The sequence below is a fragment of the Mauremys reevesii genome, linkage group 16, assembly GCF_016161935.1.
Source record: "Mauremys reevesii isolate NIE-2019 linkage group 16, ASM1616193v1, whole genome shotgun sequence".
In the NCBI taxonomy this organism is placed as follows: domain Eukaryota; kingdom Metazoa; phylum Chordata; order Testudines; family Geoemydidae; genus Mauremys; species Mauremys reevesii.
In genome coordinates, this window is record NC_052638.1 from 38467564 (window position 1) to 38495031 (window position 27468).

Consider the following 27468-nt stretch of genomic DNA (forward strand, 5'->3'; position numbering starts at 1 on the left):
TAGGGATGAATCCTATGCAGAGTGTTCCAAGTAGGATCAGTGTCCTGCCTTTAGAGCTGTTGTAAAGTTAAGTATCGCAGGCTAAGATTTACCCTTGTATATCATGTGTATGAATTAATTACATCTGTTAGTGGAAGTTAACTTACTACCAGGGAGAAGGGGAGGAGAGAAGCAATACTACTGCATCTTGGCACTCTGTACAACATCAAGGTGTACAATTTGTACCTACAGCTTTCTGCATGCATCTTGTTCACAATACTTATTTAATTTTTAAATATTCATTTTTTTTACTTAATGTAAACTTTAAAAGCAGCTTGTCTTATGTTTAGTTTTTTGTGTAAAACCATCCTGTTAAACTCATGACAGCCATTCTTGTAATTACTGTGTGATCAATGACTGATTCCTGTACAAATGTTGCATTTTTTTTAATTAATACAGTGCTGATATAACTCAATCACAGCTTGAGTGGTAATTTAGAGACTGCTTTCTTCTAATTTTAATGCAGTAGCCATTCCTAGAGAAGGGCAAACAGATGTGTCAAGGGCCACTGTATGATTCCAGTACCCAGAGTTGAATGATAGGTTTGTCTGTCAGTAGATCCCAGTGTGGATTAGCAATCTATGATGATGCTTAGGACCCTGAACAACCAGATTAAAATAACTCTGTAGAATGGAGGAGCCCTGTCACAAAAGAAAGGGAAAAGTTAGAAATAGAGGCTTGTGGGAGGGAAAATGCAAAATGCAGTCCCATTGCAATTTAGTTGTTAGTAGGGAAGGATGCATTATGTTTCCCATAGCAAAGACACAATTAACTACCCACACAAAACCATACTAATAAAATAGCTTGAATATTTTCTGCACGGAAAACAGCTGTTCCCATCTCATCCAAGATTTTAATTAAAACTTCCCTCAATCCAGCTTTTTCTGAGTTTACAGTAACAGGTAAATTTAAAGAAATCATGTTTTTAATTTCAGGTTAGATTCTACACCCCTTACTTCATCAGTAATCCCCACTGACTTTACTGGGACTATGACTAGTAAGGTACTGCTACAGGCATAAGGGGGGCAGAATCCAGCCCTTCACTCGTTTAATAAACTATTCAGAAGTGTATGACTAGGTATTGAGACTCAACTAGGGTTTCAAAGGCATGGATCTAGCAACAAGCAGACAGCAGTTTCTGTGTAGCTTACAGCACAAAATGCCATTCTTCCAAAACAGTGTTTTAATACTGGCTTTAAGGGCTAAGGCTGTGTTCAGCAGTTCCACTTGTCTTTCACCAGTAATTCTTTAAGTCACAGCATGGTCCTAGTTTATAAATATTGCAAAACCCCCTGCTCGCTAGCCCAACAGTCAGGCTGCTGCAATGAGCTCCAGCAGTGAAGTGTCAAGTTGTGGACAGCAGTACTTTGCAGAGTAACCTCAGTTGTTGCAAAGTTTGTCCCTCACATTTTAATTATTAGAGAATAGCAGTTGCATAGAGACACAATGTACGATCTATCTGATTCATTGTCAGATGAGTGAAGTTAGACTGAGGGTGTCTTTAATTGTAAAGTTATTTTGAATGAATTTCTAAAATAGTTCTCAATTTAGGTTGGGAGAAAACTAAAAGGGATAAAGCCTTTTAAAAAGCATGTAAGGACTTGAAATTTTTTATTTTCCATACATTAAATTTACTTAGATAAAAACATTCTAAAAATGTACAATTTTACCTTTAACAAAGTATAATAAAACATAAAAATTCCAATACCAGAATACTTGACATTTACAATTCAAAATCAAATTAGCTGAATATTAAATATTTACAAAACTATTTTAAAAATATTTATAAAGTTACATGCACAATTTTTAATACTAGAATTGACTGAAATAAGGGAAATGGCTCAAATTGGAGTAGGAGTTTCCTTCATTCCCAGTGGAAAATTATATCCAAGAGAAGCTGTTAAACTACACTTCAGAACATAGGATTTGCTTTGTTTCTGTACCAAAGCATCTTTACTTGTGTAAGAACTTAAATAGTCCCAAGGGTTTGTATTGTATTTCCTTAGTATTGTAGTAACTTACCTTTGGCCTCAACCAGCAATATGGTTTTCCAGAATCTTGCAAGTACATTTACTTCCAACAAAATAGGACTCACTGGATTTACAAAGGAATTCTAGACCACTCCCAGAATCCATGGCTTTAAGTGTAAGCGACCTCTGATACATGTTCTGTAGAACTGATGCCATTGTGAAACTGCAAGAACTAATCTATTTTCATTTGGGGTAGTGGGATTAGTGTGGCTTCTCTGCCAAATACCATAAACTAAATTTTAGTGTCAATACTAACAAGCAGTAAACGGCATGAAACTCAAGATGAGGTAACAGGGTTGGTTTATATTATTATTTCAGGAAGTCCTTCACTTATTTTCTGACTAAATTTTTACTGGTCATGTTTTAATACACAGTTTAGGAAGTTTCACATAACATGAAACCTGATATCACTATGGAATCCTATTAATACCTGCTTCCTGATATGAATCTTCCTTGTTGAACCTCCTGACAAATGTTAATGACACACAAACTAACCTCTAATGCTTAATTTCAAATTGGACTGCTACTGTCAGAGGAGTTTGTTGGCAATTCTGCTTTCATTCTCTTCCTAACACTTCCATCACCCATACTTTAAAATCAGAAAGACTATTGTGAAATTGCACTATATGCTATATATTCCCTCTGGTAAGGAAGGGGAAGTTATAACTCTCTTCCACATACCTATAGTGCTGAGATTAAAAGCAGAGAATGACAAGGAGTTTGTCCCTCTTTTGCATTTTAAAAACTGTCAGTTACCCTATAGGGCAATCTAGTTTGTGAACTAGATATTCTTACACTGCCAGGGCAAAGATATGAATAAAAAGCTTATTCGGTGTCTATTTTCCATATTTCGACATACAGAAATGGTATTATGAGCTGGTTCTTTCAGTCACTCTAGACAGACTAATTTGAGAGGAAAGAGATGAACTTGTGCCTTTTAAAAAGGATTATATAATTAAAGTGCTCTGTTTAGGCTCACCAACTTTGGTTGTTCTTGGTACAAACTGAACAGATTACACTAGCAAATCAGAAGCTACAACCCAGGTTGATGATTTAGGGAAAAGCTCTATAAACAGTACAGGCTCTTCAAACATCTACATTAAGCTCCACTTCCTTCCATCTACTCAGGCTTTCCTGAGTTTGAATTTGAAATCAGACTTAAAAAGGTAATTTTTAAAGATAGTTAAGTGCACGTTAATCAGTCTGGGAAATATCAGCCTTAACTTTACAAAAAGGAAACATTATTGAAGACAAGAATTCTGAATGCAGGAATGAAACCATTTTTGAAGACGCTAACTGGATAAAAGTTCAGTTTAATAATCCTTGTTCCCTTTTTGATTTGTAGTGAATATTAAACAGACACGACTATACTTCCCAGCCTTGCCCATGAAACAAAATGCAATTGGTATAGAAAACAAGAATTTTTTTTGCTATTGGTTTTTGCTAGTTTGAGAGACGGCGTTTAGTACTTGCATGTGTGTTGAAATAGTTTAAATACAGTTCAATTTTAAAATATTCTTTTGTTTAAAAAAAGTGAAAAAATGTGAAAGTTTGGCTTTCAGCACATGTTCCAGGATACTGGAGAGACCATCAAAATGTTTGCTACAGGATTGTAAGTGAAAACTGCAAGTTCCCTTTAACATAATATAGTACGACAGCTTTTTTTGTACTATTGTTTCAAGCTCATTAAGGCAAAGTAAATTGCATTGTCAGTTCTCATCACGTTAGTGTTGCAGATTTGAAAGTTGCTCGAGACCATTATATGTAACCACCTCAAAATACAGACATAGCAAACAATTGTTTCAACACTGTCTATAAATACTGTGTAGTGTGAATGGAGCTGAGGATACATAAGTATGGCGTTTCTTCATTGCATAGAAATAAGAAAACAGAATTCTTGTTATTTTTGAGAAACCAAATGTTACACAACTTCAGGCTTTGGTTTCCATGAAGCCAAAAAACTATGACCTCCAAAGAAAAACTGGGACAAGTTTGGTGTCTTGCCATCTCGTGTTACAATGCCTCTTTATCAATACTAATTTATCATATTGTCCTGGCCTGTTGTTGCTTCCGGGTGAGGCTGACAGTTTTGAGAAAACAGAACTAAAAGATGGCCCAGACATTTAACTTCTAACATTTGCCATTCAAATCTTGACTGACAATTTATTGGATTAACTACTTAAACCAACACTTCAGTAGCTAATGCCAGATCTACCCTGAGGAGCTTTGCACCCACATAAAAAGGGTCTTGCACTGGTATGGCTTTCCTTGCTTTCAAACCAGAGCAAGATGCACCAACACAAGTGCTATTTATTCTGGTGTAGAACATCTACCTTCGGGTTTGCACTGATATAGCTATATTGGTGTAAAAAAAGCCCACAAGATAAACAAGGCCTCAGATATTAAAATTGCATACTCTAATCTGCAAAACAAGAATCACTTTAAATTTCAGGCCGTTTTTTAAAAAAAGGCCACACCCATTGCAGCGAGTGGAATTCCTTGGGCAAGACAGGACAAGACCTTTTCAATTCAGCAACATGAGCTTTGTTTGGCTTCCTCCTTAATTAAACTTGCCAACTCAAAATTACGTACGCTCGGTAGTTAACACCAAAATTAGTAATCTGTAGTCTACTGCCACAAAGGAGGCTGACAGTAAATCCTTCAGAGTCTTTAAAATAATGACGTTTACTACCCTTTACACGTTTGAATTCTACCCCTATGACTCCTGTAGCAAAAGCCCTGGGGTACGAGTCAGAGTTTCATTACATAAAGTAAAGCAATAGCTTGCTAACTCTGCTGCCAGAGTTTATTTTTAGGATGGTTTAAAATTCATTTACAAAAGCAGAGTAGTAAGGTTTCTGTGAAAGATACCTATATACAGTAACAGGACTTAAAAGGTGTTTCATGTATTACATAAAAAAACCCCCTCTTTGTGAAGCCTTTATGGCCCTGGAGTCTCTGGGACTTGGACCCCTGGAAAACTAAGTTCATTTCACTGCTAGTAACCCACTTCTAACTAGTAATAATGGCGACAGTGAGAGTAAGGTTGTTTCCACAAGGAATTGAAACTGCCATGTGTGTTCTTTTGGAAGGGAAAGGAGAGAATTATTTAAGAGTTTTATTGTGTAGTAAATCACATAGCCTGCTGGTGCCAGATTTAAAGGTTGGAACTTCTTTGCCTCTTGCACTGGTCTCGGAGTGACACTATCTGCTAAAAGTGCAGAAGCCTGAATAGTTTTACATTCTTCTGTAGTGCAATCCTTAAAAATCCCAGAGATTAGTGCCTGATTACTTTTGAAAAAAAGTAGTCATTTTCCTTAGCCCAGGGTTTCAGAGGCTGGCTGGCACACAGCCGCTCCTACCTTCAACCTCCAGCTCTCACTTCAAATCACACTGTAAGTAGCTGCCCTGGAGTTATCCTTTTCATTGTAGAAGGTCCAAAGATGGCAACATTCTTCAGCAGAAGTGTGCAGGGTGGTTGCTTTTTTTGCATTTGCAACAGAAAATGTAGCTGGCCAGCTTCACCTGCCATCCACTGCGCATCAATTGCATGATACGTATTAGGCAAGTTCCATCTCCCAAGATCTAAACTTGAATTTTGGTGATCAAAAATGGGTTTGATGCACCCCTAAGCTAGATTTTCTACCTAGTCTAGTAAAGTAAAGCACCTTTGGATTAAAAAACTCATTAAAACTTAACAGCAATGGACTTCTCAGTTTTGTATTTAAAATTCCTTATCTCCATGGCTTACAGTGTTCTCTTGGCAGAGAAAGTATCAGTCTGTGGAGTCAAGACTTTCAGCTGGAGGGGCATATTTCAGCCTAAAAGTACCTGTAGAAGAGGGAAAGGGGGAAAGGAAGTCAACAATGCACACCTTTTTTAGCAGTTCTCTCTCACGGCATTTTAAATATCTGCTTCTTACAGATTATGCAACAACATTATAAAATGCTATAATTTAAAAAAAAATTGATTTTTTAACATTTAAATTAAATACTTTTCTTTTAAAAATAACCCACGTCAAGGCCGACATTTAGTATAATCTATAAAGTCATTTAAAATTAAATACCAAATAATGCACTACATGTTTGCTACCTTTGGGCCAGTCTACACTAGATGTGCTACATCGGCACATCTGCACCATTGTAGCGAGTCTGGTGAAGATGCTCTATGCTGACTGGAGAGCACTCTCCTCTTGACATAATTACTCCCGCTCTGCGAAAGGCGGAAGCTATGTTGGCAGGAAAGCATCTCCCACCAACATAGCGCCAGTGTGGACAGTGCTTAGGTCGCTGTAACTTGTGTTGCTCAGAGGGGTCTTTTTCACACCCCTGAAAGACGTAAGTTAGATTGACTTAAGCGGTAGTGTAGATCCGCCTTAAATTTTACAGAAAGTCAAGCCACTGAACTGATGGAAGTCACTGGCTAAGCAACAACCTGGTTCTAGATGAAGTGCTAAGCCAGCTTTTGACAGCAGTAGCCTCAGGCACAGAGAGAATATTTTCATTCATTTCAGTTTATTCAACTAGTAAAGTTCACTAACTTGTTCATTCTAAGTTAAGAGATGGACTGACAACTGAAAATGCAGGAAAACTTGTTTTCCTCTTCTAATATATGAGTAAAAACTAAGTATGAAAGGATGACATCTACTAGTTCTAAAATGTTGAAGACCTCATGACCAGCAGTAATCAGATACTACTACTAGTTAAAAAAAAGTTTTAAATGTGCTTTTTTATAAAAACTTACTTTTCCCTTTATGTAATAAAGAATGAATCATTCACCATTACATAAAAATGTAAATAACTAAGAATGTGAATAAATGTATGTTAAACTACATATGCTTAAATAAATGTGTATAGATGTAATGTAACCTCCTGGTTAACAAAAAAGTGCCAAATTATACCAATCAATGAAAATCAGCCTATCTTTAGGAAAATAACTGAAGTACAAATGCAAAACAAGATTGATGATATTAATCCAAGTTTCCTGCTTGCTGATGTAAATCATGATTTAAATCAGTGATTAAATCAAAATGATATAAATAAATCCATCCTCTTAAACAATAAAAGCAGCAGCCAACCTCACTCTTACGAAGTTGACAGGGAGACGTCTACTGTAGGCAGGATGAATGGGGAATAAAAACACAGCACAACACAGAATGCTGCTGTGGCTAAGATGCAACTTCGGGGCAGCAGAAGTTTTAAGATATTAAAAACTACTGTAATTCAGGACAGTTTTAAAGGAATTGATGAAATGCAGCTTTAACATGCATTAAACAGCACCATTCTAGTTTTTTAGACTAAGGCTGTGTCTATACTACAGACCTTACAGCGGCACAGCTTTACTGTTGCAGCTGTGCTGCTGTATGGTCTCCTGTGTAGCCACTCTATGCCGATGGGAGAGAGCTCTCCTGCCGTCATAATTAAACCACCCCCAATGAGTGGCAGTAGCTGTTGGCGGGAGAGCGTCTCCTGCCAACAGCACTGTCCACACTGGTGCTTTTGTTGGTGAAACTTATATCAGTCAGGGGGATGTTTTTTCCACACCCCTGACCAACAAACGTTTTGCCAACCAAAGTGCTAATGTAGACAAAGCCTCAGAAGTCTGCTATTGGCCTAGGATTGACTGAGGCAGTGCCACAATTTTCTGATCTGCCACTATCAAAATACTAAGTTCTAGAAACAACAGTAATTATTATTTATATTTTTAGCACTGCTGGAAAACTCTGCCTATTCTAAAAAAAAGGATAAGTTCTGATGACATTCTCTGCACCATCTAAACACAGACAAAGCACAATCTAAAATATTGTTTGCAGTGCCGTAGCCGTGTCAGTCCCAGGATATTAGAGAGACAAGGTGGGTGAGGTAATAGCTTTTATGGACCAACTTCCGTTGGTGAAAGACAAGTTTTCGAGCGTATCATTAGGTCACCTGAAAACGAGCTCTATATAAGCTCAAAAGCTTGTCCCTTTCACTCACAAAAGTTGGTTCAATAAAAGATATTATATTCTAGATTAACAAGGTGGGCAAGGTATCACTTTAGTATCGCTAGTTCTAGCCAAAAGTCTGCATTTCATTCTGGAAAGTTATACTACACACACTATTATTTTAAACACAGAACTTCAGGAAAAGAAAATTATGACCTGAACATGCTTTTGTTAAAGTAACAGTTCACTCCCAAATGTGCCCTGTCCTGATCCGAGGATTTAAAATCTCTTTTGGAGGTGCTGTTGCTACAATACTGGAAGATACATGCATGCCATGGAACCCACATTTTCAGTAACCACAAGCCAAGTCCTTCAAGAGGATGCAGACACTTCATTACAGATGTTGCACTCTACTTATGTACTTTTAAAAACATTTATGAACTTTGAAGATAACCTTCAAAATAAGAAACAGACGATGGCTCAGGGGCCAAATTCACAGACAGTATAAGCAGCTGCAACACTATAGCAATCAGTCAATGGAAGTTCAGCCCCTCCAACCCTCAAAGGGAAATTCACTCCTATGCAGAGGGCCAACACAAGACTTATAACAGCACTTATGCCCTAAAGCAGGGAACATGGGGTACACACAGGAGTCAACTTAATCTTCTGTGAAGTTAGCCCAGAGTGTCTCTCTTTTAAAAGACACTGGCTTAAAACATGATATTCTTCTGTAATTAAATGAAAAGTTGATATAAAGACAAGGTACCATCATTAGATTTCAGTCACATCCCCACCCATATAGGTAACTCCCATTCAGATCAACACGCAGTTCCACGCACAGACTAAGAAGCCCCACATCAGCACCACCACCCGCTTCTTACCTTGCCTATTGAAATCCATTGGTGGCTGTTTGCAATCCTGAGCTCGGTGACCACTGGCCCCACAGTTGTAACAGGAAAGGTTCCCATTTTTTTTGTGACTTGAACCATTGCTGTTTCCCATCATTCCTTGTGCCTGATACACCCCTGCTGTTCCTGCCATAAAGTTCTGCATTTGGGGCACTGCAAACGTGGACTGCCCACTCATTACAGAATCCGGTGTTAAACCACTGTTGTAGGGAGAATGAACCAGTGGAAAAGTCGTGCTGCCGTTGTACTGCTGCGTGTTGATGTAGCCATTACTACATAAAGAATTAAAGGGTAGAAATGGAAAGGTAAACATTGAGGAACCTGAAAATGGGTGCTGGAAATAATTAGCATAACTGACAGTCATACCGCCTGAACCACAGTTCCCACTACACCCACAGGAACTACACACCATACACCCAGGCGGTTGCTGCTGCTGGTGGTGGTGGTGGTGGTGGTGATGATTCTGATTTGGTACTGGGATACTCCCTGCAGATCCACCACTACTGCTGCTGCTATAGAAATTGTTCTCGGCAACAGACGAAATTGTGGGGCTAGAACTGGGGGCAGGACAACTGGGCAAATTTGCCATGTTTGCAAATGATGTGGATGGGTGGCTGCTGGAAGAGGCAGTGTTACTGTTTGCACAGAAGCTGCCTGGCATCGGAGCCACTGGCATACTGCTCATTGCAGAAAAGGCAACTTTGGTGTTGGCTGTATATAGAGCAGTCCGGGGATTGATTATTGCAGGAGAGACACTTATTTGCATATTGCTGGAGCAGGAAGTTTGTCCAGCAGTGGCAGAATCCGTAGGAACAGAAGAAGATACCAGGAGCTTGATGGGTGGACGTGCCATATGGAAGACTGTGCTGGATGTTACAGTGGCAGCAGTACTTGCTTCCGCTATTAATGATGTCTGTTGAGTTGTTTTTATCACTCTGTCCAGAGTTGAAGCATGTACAACTTTGGTTCGAGGACCATAGTTAACAGAAGATGAAGAACTGTTTTCAGGAACTCCTGAAAGTACTTGCAGGGGCTGATGGGGAGATGATGTGGGCATCACATCAACCACTGTATTTCCAAAGCTCTTGTCCATTTTAATGCTGCTTCTAGGTCCAAGTGAAGCTTTATTTCTTTCTTCTAGAGACAAAAGTGAATGCACAGAAGAGGAAAGTAGCTTCATGTCTGTATTTCGCTCTGACTTGTGCATCGCATTTAGCATTCGAATAGGGCTGATGTGGGTGGAGGCTGCTGTCATCATTTGCATTGGCAAGATATGGTGGCCAGAAGGACTGGAGCCTGCATCATTCTGCACTGGTAGAACCTGGGCTGTGGGTCTGGCAGAGCTCGAAGTGAAATGATTTAGTAACATCACTGGCTTCTCCTTTTCTGAACTGTCCAAGTGAATCTCTAAACCTAGAAACAGAAAGATCTATAAATACAGCTGCTTCACTGGACAGAATCAACACAAAAATAAGCTTTGCTTGGTTTTCCTTACGTCTCTCGTTCTCCTCAGCACTATCTGAGCTCTCTTCCCTGGTCTGAATCCCCATGGGGCTGGAAGAGGAACTTGAGTACTCAGAAGAACTACCTTCTCGGGGAAGCGGGTGGGCTGGCTGATCCACATCTACACGCAGCTCTAGGGATAAAGTATGCATGATAAATCAGTTAGAAAACATGAAAACTATTTGCAAAATTGTCATCTAGATGACAAAAGCCTGGTACAATACTGCAGTTTATGAATGTGTCTCCTGCTATACTCTGACTCTTAATACACAAAGATGCTTCAGGCTACTGGGAATTCACATTGGCCTGAGGAACAGAAGTCCAGAAAAGTAATGGTTATGCAACAGCTCAAAGAGCTCTTCATATGCAAATCATGGAATGATAATTGTATGTTTGTTTCACTCAAATATCACCAGGAACAAGATTCCTCATGCAAACAACTAAGTTCTGGAAGAACATGATCACAAAGGACTGACACAAATAAAGCAGTTCAGTTTTAATCTGAGGTTGGGGCAGTAAAGCTATGAGTTTGCTGTTGTGTGAGAACATATCCATCCTATACCTTATAGCTTACGATGGTGCACTGTTCTTTATATTGCTTATTTACCTGCAGCATGGTTGCCACGAATACTCTGGATAGGCCCTACATGAGTAGTAGGAGGGACCCTGGCCACTCCACTGCTGGTAACTGAAGAAGGTGTTCCTGGATTTAGGCACCGTTTCTCTGATTTTTCTCTACAGTGAATGGGGTGGAGGGGAAAAAACAATTGGTTAAAACAATTTGGTATTTAAACAGAGTTTTGAATGAAATTGAGGCAGATGGGGTCTATGTTGTCTAACTCAGTAATCGCAGTACAAAGATTATGCTAATTTAAGATGCACAAATATGAATATCTGGAAATTAAATCAATTCTAGCCACTGTTTCTTGCCAGCACTTACATTGGTCTTTCTTGTTATATGGTATTATACTGAGCCACTTATTTGTACGAGGCATTGAGGATAAAACATCACAAAAGGAGAGACTGAATTCTATGTGATTAACTAAATACAGCGAACAGAGAGCTAGCCCTTCATTCCAAAAATGAAGAGGAAGCTAAATGCAGAGAATTTAAGAGATAAGTTAAATGTGATTCAAACTTTACAAAACCTAAGGCCTGGTCTACACTACAAAGTTAGGTTGATGTAAGTCCCTGCGCATCAGCCTCACTGTGCATGAGGTTATACTCAAATCTGTCTCTCGCCAAGATAAGTGCCCTGTTATGGCGATGAGTAACACCACCTCCCTGAACAGCATGGAGCCATGGTCGACTTACTAAGGTTGATGCAGTGTGAGTGCAGACACTGCACAACCTGTGTCAATCCAAACAGTCCTCCATCAGTTGTCCCACAGTGCCCCATTCCCTGCAACAGTGACTGCTTTGGTCACAATTGTAAATGGCAAAAGCCTCCCCATTTTAAAACCCTCTACATATTTTTGAAATGCGTTTTCCTGATTGCCCACCTTAGCTGCTCTCCCTTGATGTGTACAACTGCCCAATACACCATGCTGGCTCCACACACTAGAAGCACTTCTGCCTGGATTAGACAGCACAGCTACGGACGAGCTGTAGAAACATGATCATCTACAAATAGATGGCACAGGGGATGCAAGCAAAGGGGTACGACAGGGATCAGCAGCAATGCCGCATGAAAGCAAAGGAACTGTGGCTGGTATACCACAACGTCAGGGAGGCCAACAAATGATCTGGTGCTGAGCCACAGACCTGTTGCTTTTATGAGCTACTTGCCATACTTGGCAGAGGCCCCACCAACACCCTGCAAACCACTATGGATACCTCACAGGAGCCCAAAACAGAGACCTCCACTGTGAACAATGAGGAGGAGAAGGGGGGAGATGTGGCGGGGGGGAGGCAGCAATGCCACAAGCCAGGACCTGTTGGAGACTTCACCACAGTCTAACCAGTCCTGCCAGCCAAGCCTGGAGGAGTCCAATGAAGGGGAAGGGACCTCTGGTTCTTGTGTTATGTGAAGGAGTAAATAACACTTCCTTATTCACTTTCTCCATCCTGGTCAGGATTTATATATCCTCCCTTAGTCATCACTTGTCCAAGATGAACAATCCCAGTTTTTTGACTCTCTTCTCAACCCAACGATTTTTGTTGCCCTTCTTTGTATCTTTTCCATTTCTAATATATCTTTTTTGAGATGGGGCAACCAGAGCTGCATACAATATTCAGGCAATGGGCATAGCATGGATTTATATACAGCAGACCCTCGCTAGAATGTGTGTCTTTATAGCGCAAATACGGTTATAATGTGGGACTGGGCATGAATCCCAAATTTAATTACCTTAATTGGAATCCATGGTAACGTGGTCCTCGAGTTAACATGGGACCGCGCAAGGATCCAAAACCCCACATTCTAGCGGGGGTCCAGTGTAGTGGTATTATGATATTTTCCATCATATCATCTCTCTGTTTTCTAATGGTTCCTAGCATTCTGTTAGCTTTTTTGACTACCATTACACATTGAGTGGACGTTTTCAAAAAACACTAGAACAGTTTTAAAACAAACATTTCCCAGCAGCAGAGACATTAAATATATGGTCAGCTAGATGCATTTATGTGGTCCACTTGGCATATTTGGATTCTATAGAGCTACCCTTTCAAATGTAAAGTTAATGTTTTCCAGTGTGCATTACTTTGCATTTATCAACACTGAATTTCATCTGCCTTTTTGTTGCCCAGCCATTCAGTTTTGTTCAATTCTGGTATCCCTGTGCCGGAGCGCTGGGGTAAGCTCAGCACGCAGATGCAAGAACATGTTTTTTTTGCATCCAAAAGTTCTGCAACCACTTCTCGTTGTCTTAAACCTGCATTACACTGTGATCAAACCATTCAGTGCTTGTTTCTTGGACCCAAAAGCTGTGCTCCACCATCTGAAGCTGCTCCATGAATGCCACCAACAACCTTGGATTGTTTTTCACTATGTCTCAGCAAACTGTCCTCAAAGAAATCTTGATGTCCTCAATTGTTGCGGTACTTCCTGCGAGTGTGCAGATACAGAAGGATCATGCGTCCTGTACTTGCGGCGTCCATGAGAATAGCACAGAGCTCTGTGGGCTCCATGCTTCTGTCAGAGATGGTGGACTCTGAGAAGTGCTGAGCAGGTTTGTGGGATTTTAAAAAAAAAAGTCATGAAAATGATGGGATAAGGATGGCATTATGGGGTGGAGAGAGCTGCATGCTGGGAACTTGACCCCTCTCTCCCAGAGATCCCTGCACGACTAATTTCTACCCCACAACATATTGCAAAAAGTTCCCAACAGGCTTTGAACTGGAGAGTAGTGCGTGGCACACTGGGATATCTACCCATGGTGCACTGCACTTTTCATCGACACAAGCATTCCTGGTGCATATGTGCAGTGCCAACGCAAACAACCAAGTATGCATGTGCCCAAGTGACATACAAGCTTCAGTGGCTGCATACCAATGTAACTTGTGTTGACCAAAGTTTGTAGTGTAGACATGGCCTTCAACTAATAAAAATGCTGGGGAGTGTAGTGTAATGTGTGTACCTAAACACTGGAACAGTTTTAAAATAAATATTTCCCTGCAGAAGAGACATCAAATACATGGTCAGCTAGGTGCATTTATGTGGCCCACTTGGCATATCTGGATTCCACCGAGTGAACCTTTCAAATGTAAAGCAACTGTAACCAATGCAGTGTTGTTTGCCCGAGTCTGTAGAGAGCGCAGATGAATGATGCACAAATGTGAACCCCCTCACTTCTGCATTAATCTGGTTTGGTGGGTAGCCCCAAAGTTCCGTGCCAACAACTATTTATTTACAGGTCATTTAATCAGACAGGATGGAAACCAAGTGAAAGCGAAGCACAGGGATGAAGGGGTTTTGAAGTTGCTGCAGGGAAGAAAATGAAGAGAAAAGAAAGGAGGAAAGAAAAAAAAGAGGAGGAGGAGGATAGGGAAAGGAGAGTAACACAGGACAGAAAGAGCATTGTTGCTAATGATGAGAATGTTTTGCCACTGAGTGATGCTGAATTCAATCTTAATAATATTGAAGACAGGTAGGAGTTTAGTTACTATATACAGGGCATATGCCACCTTTGATCTTGATGCAAATATCCCACTGACATGAGTTGCTGTTCCATGGTGAATTGAGGGGAGTAGGTAACCCTAAATTTATGCTCCAGGTTACAATTTAAAATGGAACATGGCCCTCGTGAAGTTTACACATCTATCCTACAATGTCTAGGATTCAAATACTGCCGTTCTGAAAACTTAAAATTGAAAGTGACTTTCCTTGTCCAACCTGAGATAAATTAGAAAACAAAACCAGGAAGAGCACAAATAGTGAAAAGTAATGTGGATTTTAAAAATTCTTCCAGTGTTAATAATTTAAAAAGTAATTAGTAGCGTAGTTCAAGGAATTTGTTTACTTTATGGTTAAAGCTGACAGTGTCTCCTTTGAAGTTGAGTTCACCAATTCTTTTATGTGCTTATCTTATCGGCCTTGAATAATCAATAATAAAACAATAAGTACTAAATATACATAATCCACATTTTCGAAGTGCTTTTCAAACTAATTAAGCTTCCATACCCCTATGAAAAAGAAGTACAATCCAGATTTACACATAGGGAAAGCCTGGAAGGTTTAACAATTTGCTCTGTCCTCAGAGCAAAACCAAGAGAAAAACTGGGATTAAATTCAGGAGCTTGTACAATTCTAGTGCCATCTAACCATATGCTACCAACTGAAAAAGCCAGACAGACTACACACCCCTCCCCACAACACACATACTTACTTTTCCAGTTCCAGCTGGGTCTTGAGTTTTTTCTTTGCTCCCATGGTGAGGGATTCAAACTTATTCAGATCTTCTTCAGTAAGGCTCAGAAACTTTTATAGGAGGAAATATGGAGCTGATTTTACAGTGTGCAATATATGGATACATACATTTCAAATGACCCTACTGTATTCTCAGTGATTTCCAATTCTAAGAAGCACCTTGAAGACTCTTGTTTTACACATGTATGTGAATTTTAATACGTTTTATTCCAATTTTAAACTAAAGATTTAGGGCAGTATAAAAATGGAGGACTTGGATATTAAAGAGGTTTTTTAGATTAATTACAAATATACTGCTAAAATATTTGCCTATATTGATCATTCACAATAAAGACAACATAGTCCATGTGCATACGAAAGGCAATTTTGTATCATAAATGAGCCAAATAAAGTTTTAAGTTCTGGTTCCCTAAAAAAAACCCCTGCCATTTTGAGACTTCTCCCCAAGGTATCTAATAATTATCTGGTGACTACAGGAATGACATAGCATACAGGAAACAGGTAATTTTGGGACTAGTCAATCTGGTGCAAGAAATATTTGACAAATTTTGGGAAGGACAAGTTGTAAGGGGCAGATTAAGGTTGAAAATGTCTACCACTCCTCCCTTCAATGAATACTTAATGTCCATAGCACTACCACTAGCTCAATGAGGGTAAGACCGTAGCAGAATGCAGGGCCATTAACTACTTCCTAGCACACAAGGAGGGCTGCTGTAATGTCAGAAGCGGAATGATGCCGGTGCCAAGGTGGTGAGAGAGGAGTGAACTGTAGGTTGGGGATTCTTTTGGTTCTGTTTGTTTTGTTTATGATAAATTGTTTTTGACTTACACTGATAAAAGACCTGCTGCTGAAAAAATCATGCTGATTACTGCTGCTTTATTTCGGCTGACAACCCAGAGTACACCAGTTGGTTATCAAAAGTTAAAATGTAATTTATTTTCCCTAAATGTGTCATTTAACATAGAAATCATTTAGCTATCACATCTAGAGCAGAGTTCAGTTTTGTTGCATGGGTCAATCCAGTTGCAAAGGTACTGTGAATATTTTTCAACAGAATATACATACCAATATAAGCACAGCAGTTGTTTGGAAAAAAAAAAGTCAAACATTAAAATATGCACAATTTTGTCAGGAAAAGGAAAAATGACTATACCTATTTTTCCTGAATGAGGAAAATCAAATTAGAAAACTGTGGCCTTAGGCCACAGTCACTGAAATAATATCTTTCAAGCCATGCTGCAGTGCTGAAAAAATCATTGCAATTCAGAGCCATGACTTAAAAGAATCAGAATAAGTATTTAATCCACCAGAGGGCACTCAAAGTTCAAATATAGTAGGAGGAGGAGATTAATTTTACAACATGTATATTACAGATAGAACTGGGTATTAAACAAGTACTTACATTCATCTGATTAAAAGCCAATGTACTTCAAGGGCATTCATGACACTTTTTATGCAAACATTCATGCAATGCAAGTGATTTTTGTTCAAACGTTTGTGGAAAATGAAAGCATCCAACACTCATGCATGTTTACCCACACAGAAGCTCACTTCAGAAGTGAATCTTGACATGCATTTGGATAACCAAGACTTTTACAATAGGAGGGGGAAAAAATCAAGAACGAGAATAAAATGTGACTTAGATGACTTATTGCACATCAAAAGATGAACAGTGAACAGGAAGAGCGAAGGGGGTTTGTAATAAACCAGACGTTGAGAATTCTGAACAAACTAGGAAATATTTAAAGTAAGTCTCTAGATAGTTCATCCACAAAAACAGGAGGCCATTTCACCAAATAAAGTGTTCCTACAAATAGTTTGCCCAGCTCTAGCTACAAATATCAACCAGTCGAAATGTAAACATTAGCCTATTTTGCCATTTCGCTTTTCTGTACATGCTAGAGAATATATGGCTTATTTAAAAAACAGATTCCTTTCTCCTATCTAGCCCACCACTTTACCTTCTCCATTGTGAGTTGTTTGAAGACAGGATAATACTTGTGCAACCGCAGTTTCCTAAGCCAGTCTAAAATCCCATTTTGCTCCTGGGTCTGCGGCGTCTGTGAACTGGAAGACAACATGGGTGAAGAGGTGTCCATTTGGGAGCGGTAGGCTAATGATGAGCCTGTACTCCCTGAATGAGAGCAATGGGGCAGTGCAACTGAAGAAACAGCTGAGTGCTGTACATGATTCTGTGAAGACTGAATACCAGCTACTCCACATACAGGTCTGCAAAATAGAAAAATAATTTGATTTAGCATACCGAATTACTGCCATGCAGAGTTCAGTCTGTATGATCATACACACACACCCATTCACCAATAAAATAAAGGACCATGTGTCAGGGATCCAACACACTGCTTATTTTATAAGTTACTGATTTATACTTTTAAAATCTTATACTACTAATACAACAAAAACAGTACAGGTTATGTCTAACATTAAAGTTGAGATTCCAACATTGGCATAGCTTTCCCCATCAATGCAATATATAAAAAAAAAATCCATTGTGAAATGGTTTTTACACATGTGGAGTGAGTGAATCTATTCAGTTAACATTATTTTCCCCCTTGGTCTTTCCACTTCCAGGTGAAGAAACAAGAATCACCTCTCAGCTGTAAAGTATTCATTACTCAATTTCTGGATTTGTCAAATCCTAAGCAAAAAAGCAGGAATGTGTCTTTCCTTCTCTTCCCATGGCTGCCTTGAGCCTCTGTTGGAAGAGATCAGTGTCCTCTCTCAGGAAAGCCAGATTCACAGTTTAAAAAACACTGCCCTTAAAGAATACAGAATAGAAGAAACTACAGAATAGAAGAAACACTATAATGGGCCTCTAACACCACTTAGGTGATATTAGAGAAGACCATGGCTGTGTAATTATGGCTGCATGAGGATTATTATTATTTACTACTTGTATTCTGGTACTGCCAAGGAGACTCCAATCAGGGATCAGGGCCCCATTGTGCTAGATATGGTACCCCCGCATATAAAGAAAAAATGCTCCCTGCCCCAAAGAGCTCACTATGAAAGCAGAGGGCGAGCAACAACAGATAGATACAAGCCACAGCTGGGGCAATGCGAGGTAACAGTGAGACAAATATGACTAATATAATAAGCAATAATCACAGGGAATTCGCCCATCATTGTGGGTCAGCTGGTTCTAACAATAGTAGGAGTACTGATGTAAACTGATTGTCACAGTTTTACCATTCTCAGCAATTTTGCTCAGGGCAGGTAAAGACACCACACAAAAAATGCCAGCTGCTTGTCTATGCTAGAGCTCCCACCTCTGCTAGCATGAGTAGGGCTGTGCACCAGTGCTAACATTTCCTAAAATCTTCAGTGTAGACAAAGTCAGTGAAACCACAGCTTTCAGAGTTCATTGTGCTGAGAGTTCCACAGATTAACAAGGTGAGCACGCACCCCCAAGTGCATATAACTGCATATAAAAAAATCCTCTCTCAAACAAGGGCATGAAGATAACTACCTAAGTGAAAGAATTTTACAACTCTACATTGGACACAGAAGTCAGGTATCTCACCTTCCAGATGGACCCAGCGTAGTGACTACTTTATAGAGAGAGGGGTTGCCAGGACCTAAACAAGAGGAAGATTAAAAAAGTTTTGACTGGCATCAGTTTACTAGATTTATGTCAATATGTGCATTTTAAACTGTTTATTTAAACTCACTTGAACTCTGAAGTTGCTGGGAGGAAGATGAAATGCTGAAGAATTTCTTGACATGATCATTTTTCAGCACATGGGAAGGTAAGGATGCCAAATACCTAAAAGTTAATTTACAAAATTATGTTTGTTTTGCAACTGACCATGAAATCAACACTGAAATCAAGAGTGAAATTTGCATTTACCTTTTTTTTAAATGCCTATTATTCAATAGGCATGCTATTCCTTTATACTGGTTAATAGTTTCCATTCAAAGCTGATTACAGACTTATGCATACAAGAGGTTGGAACAGAGAAAAATCACAAGACAGAGTATACAGGGATAAACTTGAAAATTGCCTCTAAAAATTGTGAAACTAAAGCCCATAAAATATAGCTGTCTACTATTGTTCACGCTAAACTTTCAAATGAACAGCAGGCATTTGAACATTTAGCGCCTGGCAATATAGTAAAAAAGGCTGTAAAACTCGTGTGTCATGTTTTCTGCTAAGCTTATTCCTCTTCTTGGAATCTAAAGATGGCAATCTTCTAGAACTTTATAATGTACAAAACATACATTATATTAATGTGCATTACCAGAGTTTTTCTTACAAAGCAAAAAAATTTGTTTGGTTTTCACCTGCCAAATCATCTACATATTTTGAAAGCGCTAAAAAAATTGTTGAAAAGTAAAGAAAAAACAGGGGGAAATGTTTTGACTGCATCTTCATATTTGTAATGTCTAAAAAGACATTGGGTCAAAAGTTACTTCTATATACAGTTTCCATCCTGAAAGTTCAGAGTTTATTTTCATAGTTTACAACAACAGAGACATGAGTAAGTCACTAATATGAAAAATGAAAACATTGCCATCTGGGGTCTTTATTTTGTAATGTATTTAGCTTTTTAAAAATAAATGTCTGTCTTTCTCTGTTGTGAAGATACAACCTTTGCTTTGTAAAGAGACTCTGCTGCTCTGTTAACCTAGACTTGTAGAAAACTGTTGCCAACTAAACAAAAGCAGTGACAAAGATATGAAGCCTAAAAGGGATTATTTAAATATTAACATTATTTATCGTTACAATCTAAGCATACATTTGTTGCCTTTACTCTGGCAAAATGGTGTCCACCAGTGCCATTCCACCAACAACAGTAATGGGGAAAAAATGCTCTGTCCTGACTAGAAAAACAAGGTGTTTGGCAAGCATACTAACATGTTAATTAGCATGTTTTCCAATAACACTTTATATCCAGAGCAGACCAAGTACTTGCTGACATAATTTTGCTTGATGGTGTTCCAAATTAGATACACCTCTACCCCGCTATATCGTGACCTGGTATAACATGGGTTCGCATATAGCGCAGTAGCAGCGGGGCTCCAGCGGCGCTTTAAAGGGTCCGGGGCTCTGGCTGCCGCGTGGAGCTCCAAGCCTGTTAAATCACCGCCAGAGCCCTGCTGCTGCTACCCCAGGGTTCGCTGGCAATTTAAAGGGCCCAGGCTACATGCAGCGGCTGGAGCCCAGAGCTCTTTAAATCACCACTGGAGCCCTGCTGTTGCTATCCCGAGGCTGTGGCAGCGGGGCTTGCCGGAGATTTAAAGGGTCCAGGGCTCCGGCTGCTGTGGGGAGCCCCGAGCCCTTTAAATCACCACTGGAGCCCTGCTGCCGCTATCCTGGGGCTGCGGAAGAGGGGCTCCACCGGCGATTTAAAGGACCCGGGCTACATGCAGCGGCTGGAGCCCAGAGCTCTTTAAATCACTGCCGGAGCCCTGACACTGCTACCCTGGGGCTGCGGCAGCAGGGCCCGCCGGTGATTTAAAGGGCCTGGGGCTCCCTATGGCCGGAGACCCGGGTCTTTAAATCACCACTGCAGCCCTGCCACCGCTACCCCGATATAATGGCGTTTCATCTTTAATGCGGTAGGGATTTCTGGCTCCCCATGACCGCGTTTTATCGGGGTAGAGGTGTCGTTTTAAACTATTATGGTTGGTCCACAATGACCAAGTGAATCATGTGGGGAAGAGCTTTTTAAAACCATATATTAATACGGTTTTGTTAATGGGATTTATATGCCACTGCAAGTGGGTGTGAGGACAAATCATAAAGAGACTTAGAAAAAAGGTTAGCTCTACAGACACACAAGTCAAGCATTTTACATGAGCATAGCTGCTTATTCTACTTTAAAGTAATAGTAACATCACAACAACTTGATTCATGTTAACTGTGAGGAAAAGCATAATGGGCTGTGAAAGTGTTTAAAAGACACCCTCACATAAATGAGGACTATTACCCAGAAAACAATTTTCTTGTATTTTTCTACTAGTTCTGGCTATGTTTCTCCATTAAGGGCCCAGACCAATTTTACAGATCTTACTCAGGCAAAACTCCCATTTGCAAGATAAGATCTTGAGTGAATATCACAAAAGGCTGTATAACTAAAACACAATCTTCAAAAATGATGACAATTTCATCTTTTTTTCCTGCTACTTCTTACAAGTGATTAACCCAAGTGTGGCCTCTCTTAAATTCCATATTGAACAAGCTTAAAACTTCACTCTTAACTCACTTTGTACTGGAAATGATCTAAATGTGATCACTTTTTCAAGGAAATTTTTCCACCTTAAGGCTGTAATCCATTATTTGCTTCTACCAAGGAACCCCATGATTTTCACTTCTTCAGAAAGTGTAACATAGTGCAATGTGACCATGTTGATTTCTACACATAGGGTCCAAGTTTGTCAAAACTCTTGTACATTGAAATTAGTGGAATTACAAGCAACTATGTTTGTAGGATCAGGCTCAAAGTTCTTGAAAGTAGTTAGAAACATCTTGTCTACATTTTAATTTCTTGATATTCTCCCCCCCCCCCAACTCCCTCGGACAAGGAAGCCATACGGCAAGTAAAAATTATCTTTCAGAAGCATACCTAACATCCGATTCCAGGTCCATGTGGTTCCTTTCTAGGTAAAATGAATCTTGACCAGCTAGGCAAGGAATGAATTTCTCCAAGTTTTCTTCTGGGTACAGCTGAGATAGCTAAAGGAAGAGGATATTATAAATTGGAAAAAACAGGTGAAAAGAAGGCTTGTTACTTATCATTTGAGGACCCTGAAATAGTTCATGAGTTACACATTTATGGAGTTCAATCTATTCATGTTATCTTAGGGTGCTTCTAAAATATAATTGAACAAAATCACATATAAGGACAAAGTACAAAGTAAAGTATTTTAGAGTCCTTTACCTTTGAAATAAATTCAGTCACTTCAGTAGAAGATTTGGTTACCAATGTCACTGAAGAATCAGACCACAAGACCTTAAGAAATGAAAGGTGTTCGGTTTAGTAACTAAGCACACAACTCTATGGTTAGCTCTAACAGCCTGGACTCAATAAACAGCAACATTTATTTCACCCATTATGTGGATAAAGGCTTGGACCATCTGTATGTTTGGCATACATGATAAACATTTTTGTTCAAACACAGTTAGTCCCTCGGCTCACTATTTTTATTTTGAAGATGGCTGCCTATCCTTCTTGCAGTATTTGACTCTTGCTAACTGCCATTATAGCTAAGACTATTCAGAGTTCTTAAAATCTACTTTATATTTTATAGAGCCTTGCCAACTATAGCAAATGTTAACACCAAATGAGAGAAACACTGATTGGAGAAACATTTTCCTCCCATTGTTAACTGAAACAGCTGGTTTGTAGAATCTGAACAACACACCACAGCATGTTACAATGCTCATTTGCAATCAATCAATTCCATATGTAATGCAAAGTTGAGGCTCCGAGAAAAACGTCCCATACAAAATAGCAGAGGCTTAACACCGACGCCTGCAGTTACTGTTCTATCTATACACTTTAGACAGCACCTTGTGTATGTTCTAGAAAAGCGAAGAGATTAGCTTCTCTTCCTATCTGCTTTTCTATAAAAAGTCCCTACAACTTTTTTTTTTTAAAATCAATATTACATAGACCAGGGGTAGGCAACCTATGGCACACATGCCGAAGGCGGCACACAAGCTGATTTTCAGTGGCACTCACACTGCCCAGGTCCTGGCCACTGGTCCGGGGGGCTCTGCATTTTAATTTAATTTTAAATGAAACTTCTTAAACATTTTAAAAACCTTATTTACTTTACACACAACAATAGTTTAGTTATATGTTACAGACTTCTAGAAAGAGACCTTCTAAAAACGTTAAAATTTATTATTGGTACACAAAACCTTAAATTAGAGTGAATAAATGAAGTCTCGGCCCACCACTTCTGAAAGGTTGCCGACCCCCAGCATTGGTTCGTGGCTGACTGGTTTAACTGAGCCAAAAGAATATCAGAAAAGTCTGGCAAGTATTGCTGATCCTAAAGATCCTTAGACTGAAAATACCTGAGGTCAAGTGTTTGGAATACATCTGAATCTTCAACAGTAATGTATGGGAAAAGCCTGTTTTTATGTTTTTAAAAAGCAGGAAGCGATTTTTCCACAACACTAGTTTCAATGACAACTGAAAACATATAAGGTTTCTCCAGCCATCAGGATTCTTCCAAAACACTAGTGAGTGGAGAGTAAAATACATGACATAATTGAGGAATTTCCGCTAGCTACAGTTGCTACACCAAACCTAAGAAAGAAAACCCAAGGAGTTTCTACTTCTACAAAATGTCCCCCCCACCCCTAACCATCTCATGCTACATTACCAATTTTCTTTCAGGGTTCATGAGCAGTTTCACAAAATATGAAAGGAGATATCTCTCCCCCCGCCCCAAGTTTTGTAATAACAATAATTGACAGCTGGCAGACTGTTTTATGTTTTGATAGCATGTTATAGTTCTCAGCATTTACAAAACAATTACATGCATTTCCAAATCAATGACAAGTAATTCTCATCACACCAAATTGCTTAGTCAGCTTTGCTTCTTTTCCCCATTGAATCCAAGTAGCATATTTGAGGAGTTTTTAACCTCGAGAACCGCAATTTATTGGTTTAGCTAAACTGTACCCTGTACTTTCAGACAGTTATAGAGTATCAACTTGAAATTATAGTTTCATTTGGAAATTTTGTACCTACTATTATTACAAGTAAGATCTGAATTACTATCACTGAAATTGCAGAGGGAAAACTGTTTATGTTTTATTGTTTGTTTATGCTGTGTATTTGACAACACTGCGTGTGTAGTCAGTATCACAATTTTGTTGATAGTCTAGCATGGCATCAGACACACACACTTCCCCCAGACCTTCCAAGAGAATGTTTGCAGTTTTAGATTTGCAGCTGTTGTTACTAGTAGTAACAGCAGACACAGAGGAATGAGATGGTGAGGAGTGGTGGACCCAAGCATGTGTGTTGGCGTTTTGGGGCCTATCCTAAATATCTCTCTCTCTCTCTCTCTCTCTCTCTCACACACACTCACACACACAGCGACAAAGAGTCCTATGGCACCTTATAGACTAACAGAAGAATTGGAGCATAAGCTTTCGTGGGTGAATACCCACTTCATCAGACTGGAGCATAAGCTTTCGTGGATGAATACCCACTTCATCAGACACATGCGTCTGATGAAGCGGGTATTCACCCACGAAAACTTATGCTCCAATACTTCTGTTAGTCTATAAAGGTGCCGCAGGACTCTTTGTCGCTTTTTACAGATCCAGACTAACACAGCTACCCCTCTGATACTAAAAATTAAGGAATTTTAAAAATTCAGGATATCAAAAAAAATCAAATGGTAGTGTCACTTTGAAAAGCCAAGTTTTATTTTGAAACCTCATGTAATATCAATTAGCATTGTCCAAAATCTCTCTGAGTTTATGGCCTTTATTCTGAGTGGATATGTGCCACAAACCAAGCCCAGTTTCCAGTGCTTGAGATAAGGAGTGGCAAAATGCTTCTCTCTCATCCAATACGACTAATGTGTATTCTTGAATTCTTAATACAACACTCAGGATATTTCTCTGATTATAAAATGAGGTCACAAATCTAAAAAGGCAGTAAGGAAAAAAATAAACAGAGGAAGAAAAATACTCAAGAAAACAGGCTGCTGAATTTCAATTAAATAAGAGTATGGCAAAAAAACCCACCCTGATATGGATGTTAAATCTATTACATAAAGAAAGCAGCATGATCAGCTTGTGTCAGACACTGACACTGGCAGTATTACCTTCTGAACCACCAAGCGATGGAAGATGTCTCTATATTGCTCAATACCATAAGTGTCTGAATTTACATCAGAATTAACTTTTTTTTTTTTAAAGCCTTTGTCAAGTATACAATTGTCCGAACTTGGCTTACATGCCAACATGTGGATGTGCAATTCTGGAAGGCTTCAATTGCTGAATCCTATGGAGCAAATATAACCATCCTGTTCCACAGAAACCCTCAGAAGGGCAAGAGAAAGATTGGACACTACTACCGACACTTCCTGAGCTCATCTTGGTTTCAAACTGCACATTCTACAATGGAGTTTTATCACCTACATTCTTTCTAGGAGGGTTGTCTGAGGTGGGGTCTAACACAGCTTTTTCTTAAAATTTCTCACGAGTGCACTACCATCACTGCAGCTCCCCCAATGCAAGATTTAAGGCAGATAAATGATGTGGTCTATCCCTGTTCAGAGAGGGCAGGTCTTGATGGCATAGCGATAAAAATTCCAGAAACCATTAACACCTTATCTATATTGAAGTTCCCACTGTTGCTAGGACCAGTGGTAGTGCAGTGGTGAAATATTTTATTTTTCAGTGTAGATAAGACCTTATCGTCATTAAAACAGAGCACAAATAACCATAAAGTAAAAGTTTAACTTTAATGCAGTCTCAAGCATCTGTATAGTTGTTTGCAAAGAAAAACAGATTGCATTTTGGTGACTAAACCATACAGAAAACTAAAGTTAAGTATTTACCACAGATTTAAGGAACAATATTCTTGTAATTAGCATACAGGACTGGGAATCAAGAGAGATGGATTTTATTCCTGGCTCTGCCACAGATGTCCTATGTGACTCTGGGCAAGTCACTTATCTGTGTCTTAGTTTCCTCACCTGTAAAATAGGGATAATACCGGTCTCTCAAGGGTATTCCGAGGCTAAATTAACCAAGGCCAGATTCTTCAATCTGCTAAAGGCATTTTTTGTACAACATGAACAATGTAAAGTGGCTTTAAACTAGCCAAAGAATTCCCCATGTTCAAGGAAACTTTACATGAGTAGAGAGAGAGCTGCACACACACTTCACTGCCTCCTGCAACAGCCTTCCCACAATCTGCAACGTAAGCCAATGGGTCACAGCAGAATGAAGCTCTGCCACGCCCATTCTGCCATTGGCTATGCAGCTTTGAATGAGGCAGCTGCAACCGACTCCGTGTGGCATTGGTTGATAAAGAGAGATGAGGAGTGCAATTTTGAACAGGCAATGTTACCTAAACTTATGGAATTGTTTTTCCCTATAAGGAGCTAGATCATGATCATCGACAAAACAATAGAACCACCTACCCCTAAATCAAATTCTGCTTTTGGTGTTTCATACCAGAGGTTTCTCAGGCATACCAGAATTGAGACAAAAAATTAATTAAATCTAGACAGTCACAGATTCATAGACTTTAGGGCCAGAAGGAACCATAAGATCATCTTGTCTGACCTCCTGTCCGTGCTCAAGTCATGCTTGAATGCTCTGGAATGGCATTCCAGTATTTCTGACTCGGTTTCCTGCTCTGAAATGAGAGATGGCAGCTCAGTAACCTGCCCAGGTTACTGAAATGCCATCTCTCCTTCCAGAACAGGCCTGAGGGGTGGAGGTGGCAGTGTGAGGAGATGGTGGCTTCCTCCTCCACTTCTGCTTCTGGGCCATTCTGGAATGTTCCAGGACTACTTTTATTTTTTTAAGGACTTATCACAGGACATCATATTTTACTCAGTTACTCCTATATTGAGCCCAAAAACTTGCGTTAGACTAAAGCATTACTTGTATTTGGCTAAAGTATATCTTTCGGAAAGGCTTCTTGTCTCTGTTTGAAGACATCAAGAGATGAAGAATCCACCACTTCCCTTGGTGGTTTTGTTCCAGTGGGTAATTATCCTCAATCTAAAAAATTTGTGCCTAATTTCTAATTTGAATTTGTCCAGCTACAGCCTCCAGCCGTCGGTTCTTGTTATGCCTTTCTGGGAAGATTACAGAGCCCTTTAGTACCTGGTATTTTCTCCCTGTGAAGGGATTTATACACTAATCAAGTCACCTCTCAGTCTTCTTTTTTAATAAGTTAAACAGTTTGTCTCTTAGTCTATAAGGTGCCACAGGATTCTTTGCTGCTTAAACAGTTTGAGTAAGTCTCACGCTGTTTTTCTCCAACCCTCAAATAATTTTTGTAGCTCTTTTCTGTGCTCTCTCCAATTTTTCAACATCCCTTTAAAAAATGTCGACAACAGAATAATACACAATATTCCAGTATCAGTCTCACTAATGCCATATACAAAGGTAAAAATCACTTCTACTCTCACTCACTACTTTCCTGTTTATACATCCAATGATTGTGTTAGCCTTTTTGGCC

General features: G+C 39.4%; 1 protein-coding gene across 2 annotated transcripts in view; it reads right to left on the reverse strand.

Annotated features, from left to right (window-relative positions):
* Positions 1-281: 281 nt before the first annotated feature.
* Positions 282-27468, reverse strand: part of ZCCHC14 (zinc finger CCHC-type containing 14) — an 81021-nt gene continuing 53834 nt past the window's right edge. The window contains exons 4-14 of one of the 2 annotated variants that reach the window (XM_039502645.1): positions 22174-22245; positions 21859-21968; positions 18961-19055; positions 18813-18867; positions 17233-17500; positions 15230-15321; positions 11011-11138; positions 10396-10536; positions 8874-10313; positions 5821-5900; positions 282-680 (exon numbers count right to left, since the gene is read on the reverse strand). In XM_039502645.1, coding sequence (XP_039358579.1) covers positions 5845-5900; positions 8874-10313; positions 10396-10536; positions 11011-11138; positions 15230-15321; positions 17233-17500; positions 18813-18867; positions 18961-19055; positions 21859-21968; positions 22174-22245 — 2457 coding nt within the window. In that variant the 3' untranslated portion in view covers positions 282-680; positions 5821-5844. Of the gene's footprint in view, positions 681-5820; positions 5901-8873; positions 10314-10395; positions 10537-11010; positions 11139-15229; positions 15322-17232; positions 17501-18812; positions 18868-18960; positions 19056-21858; positions 21969-22173; positions 22246-27468 lie in introns of those variants that run through there. The other variant, XM_039502646.1, reaches the window with a different exon arrangement.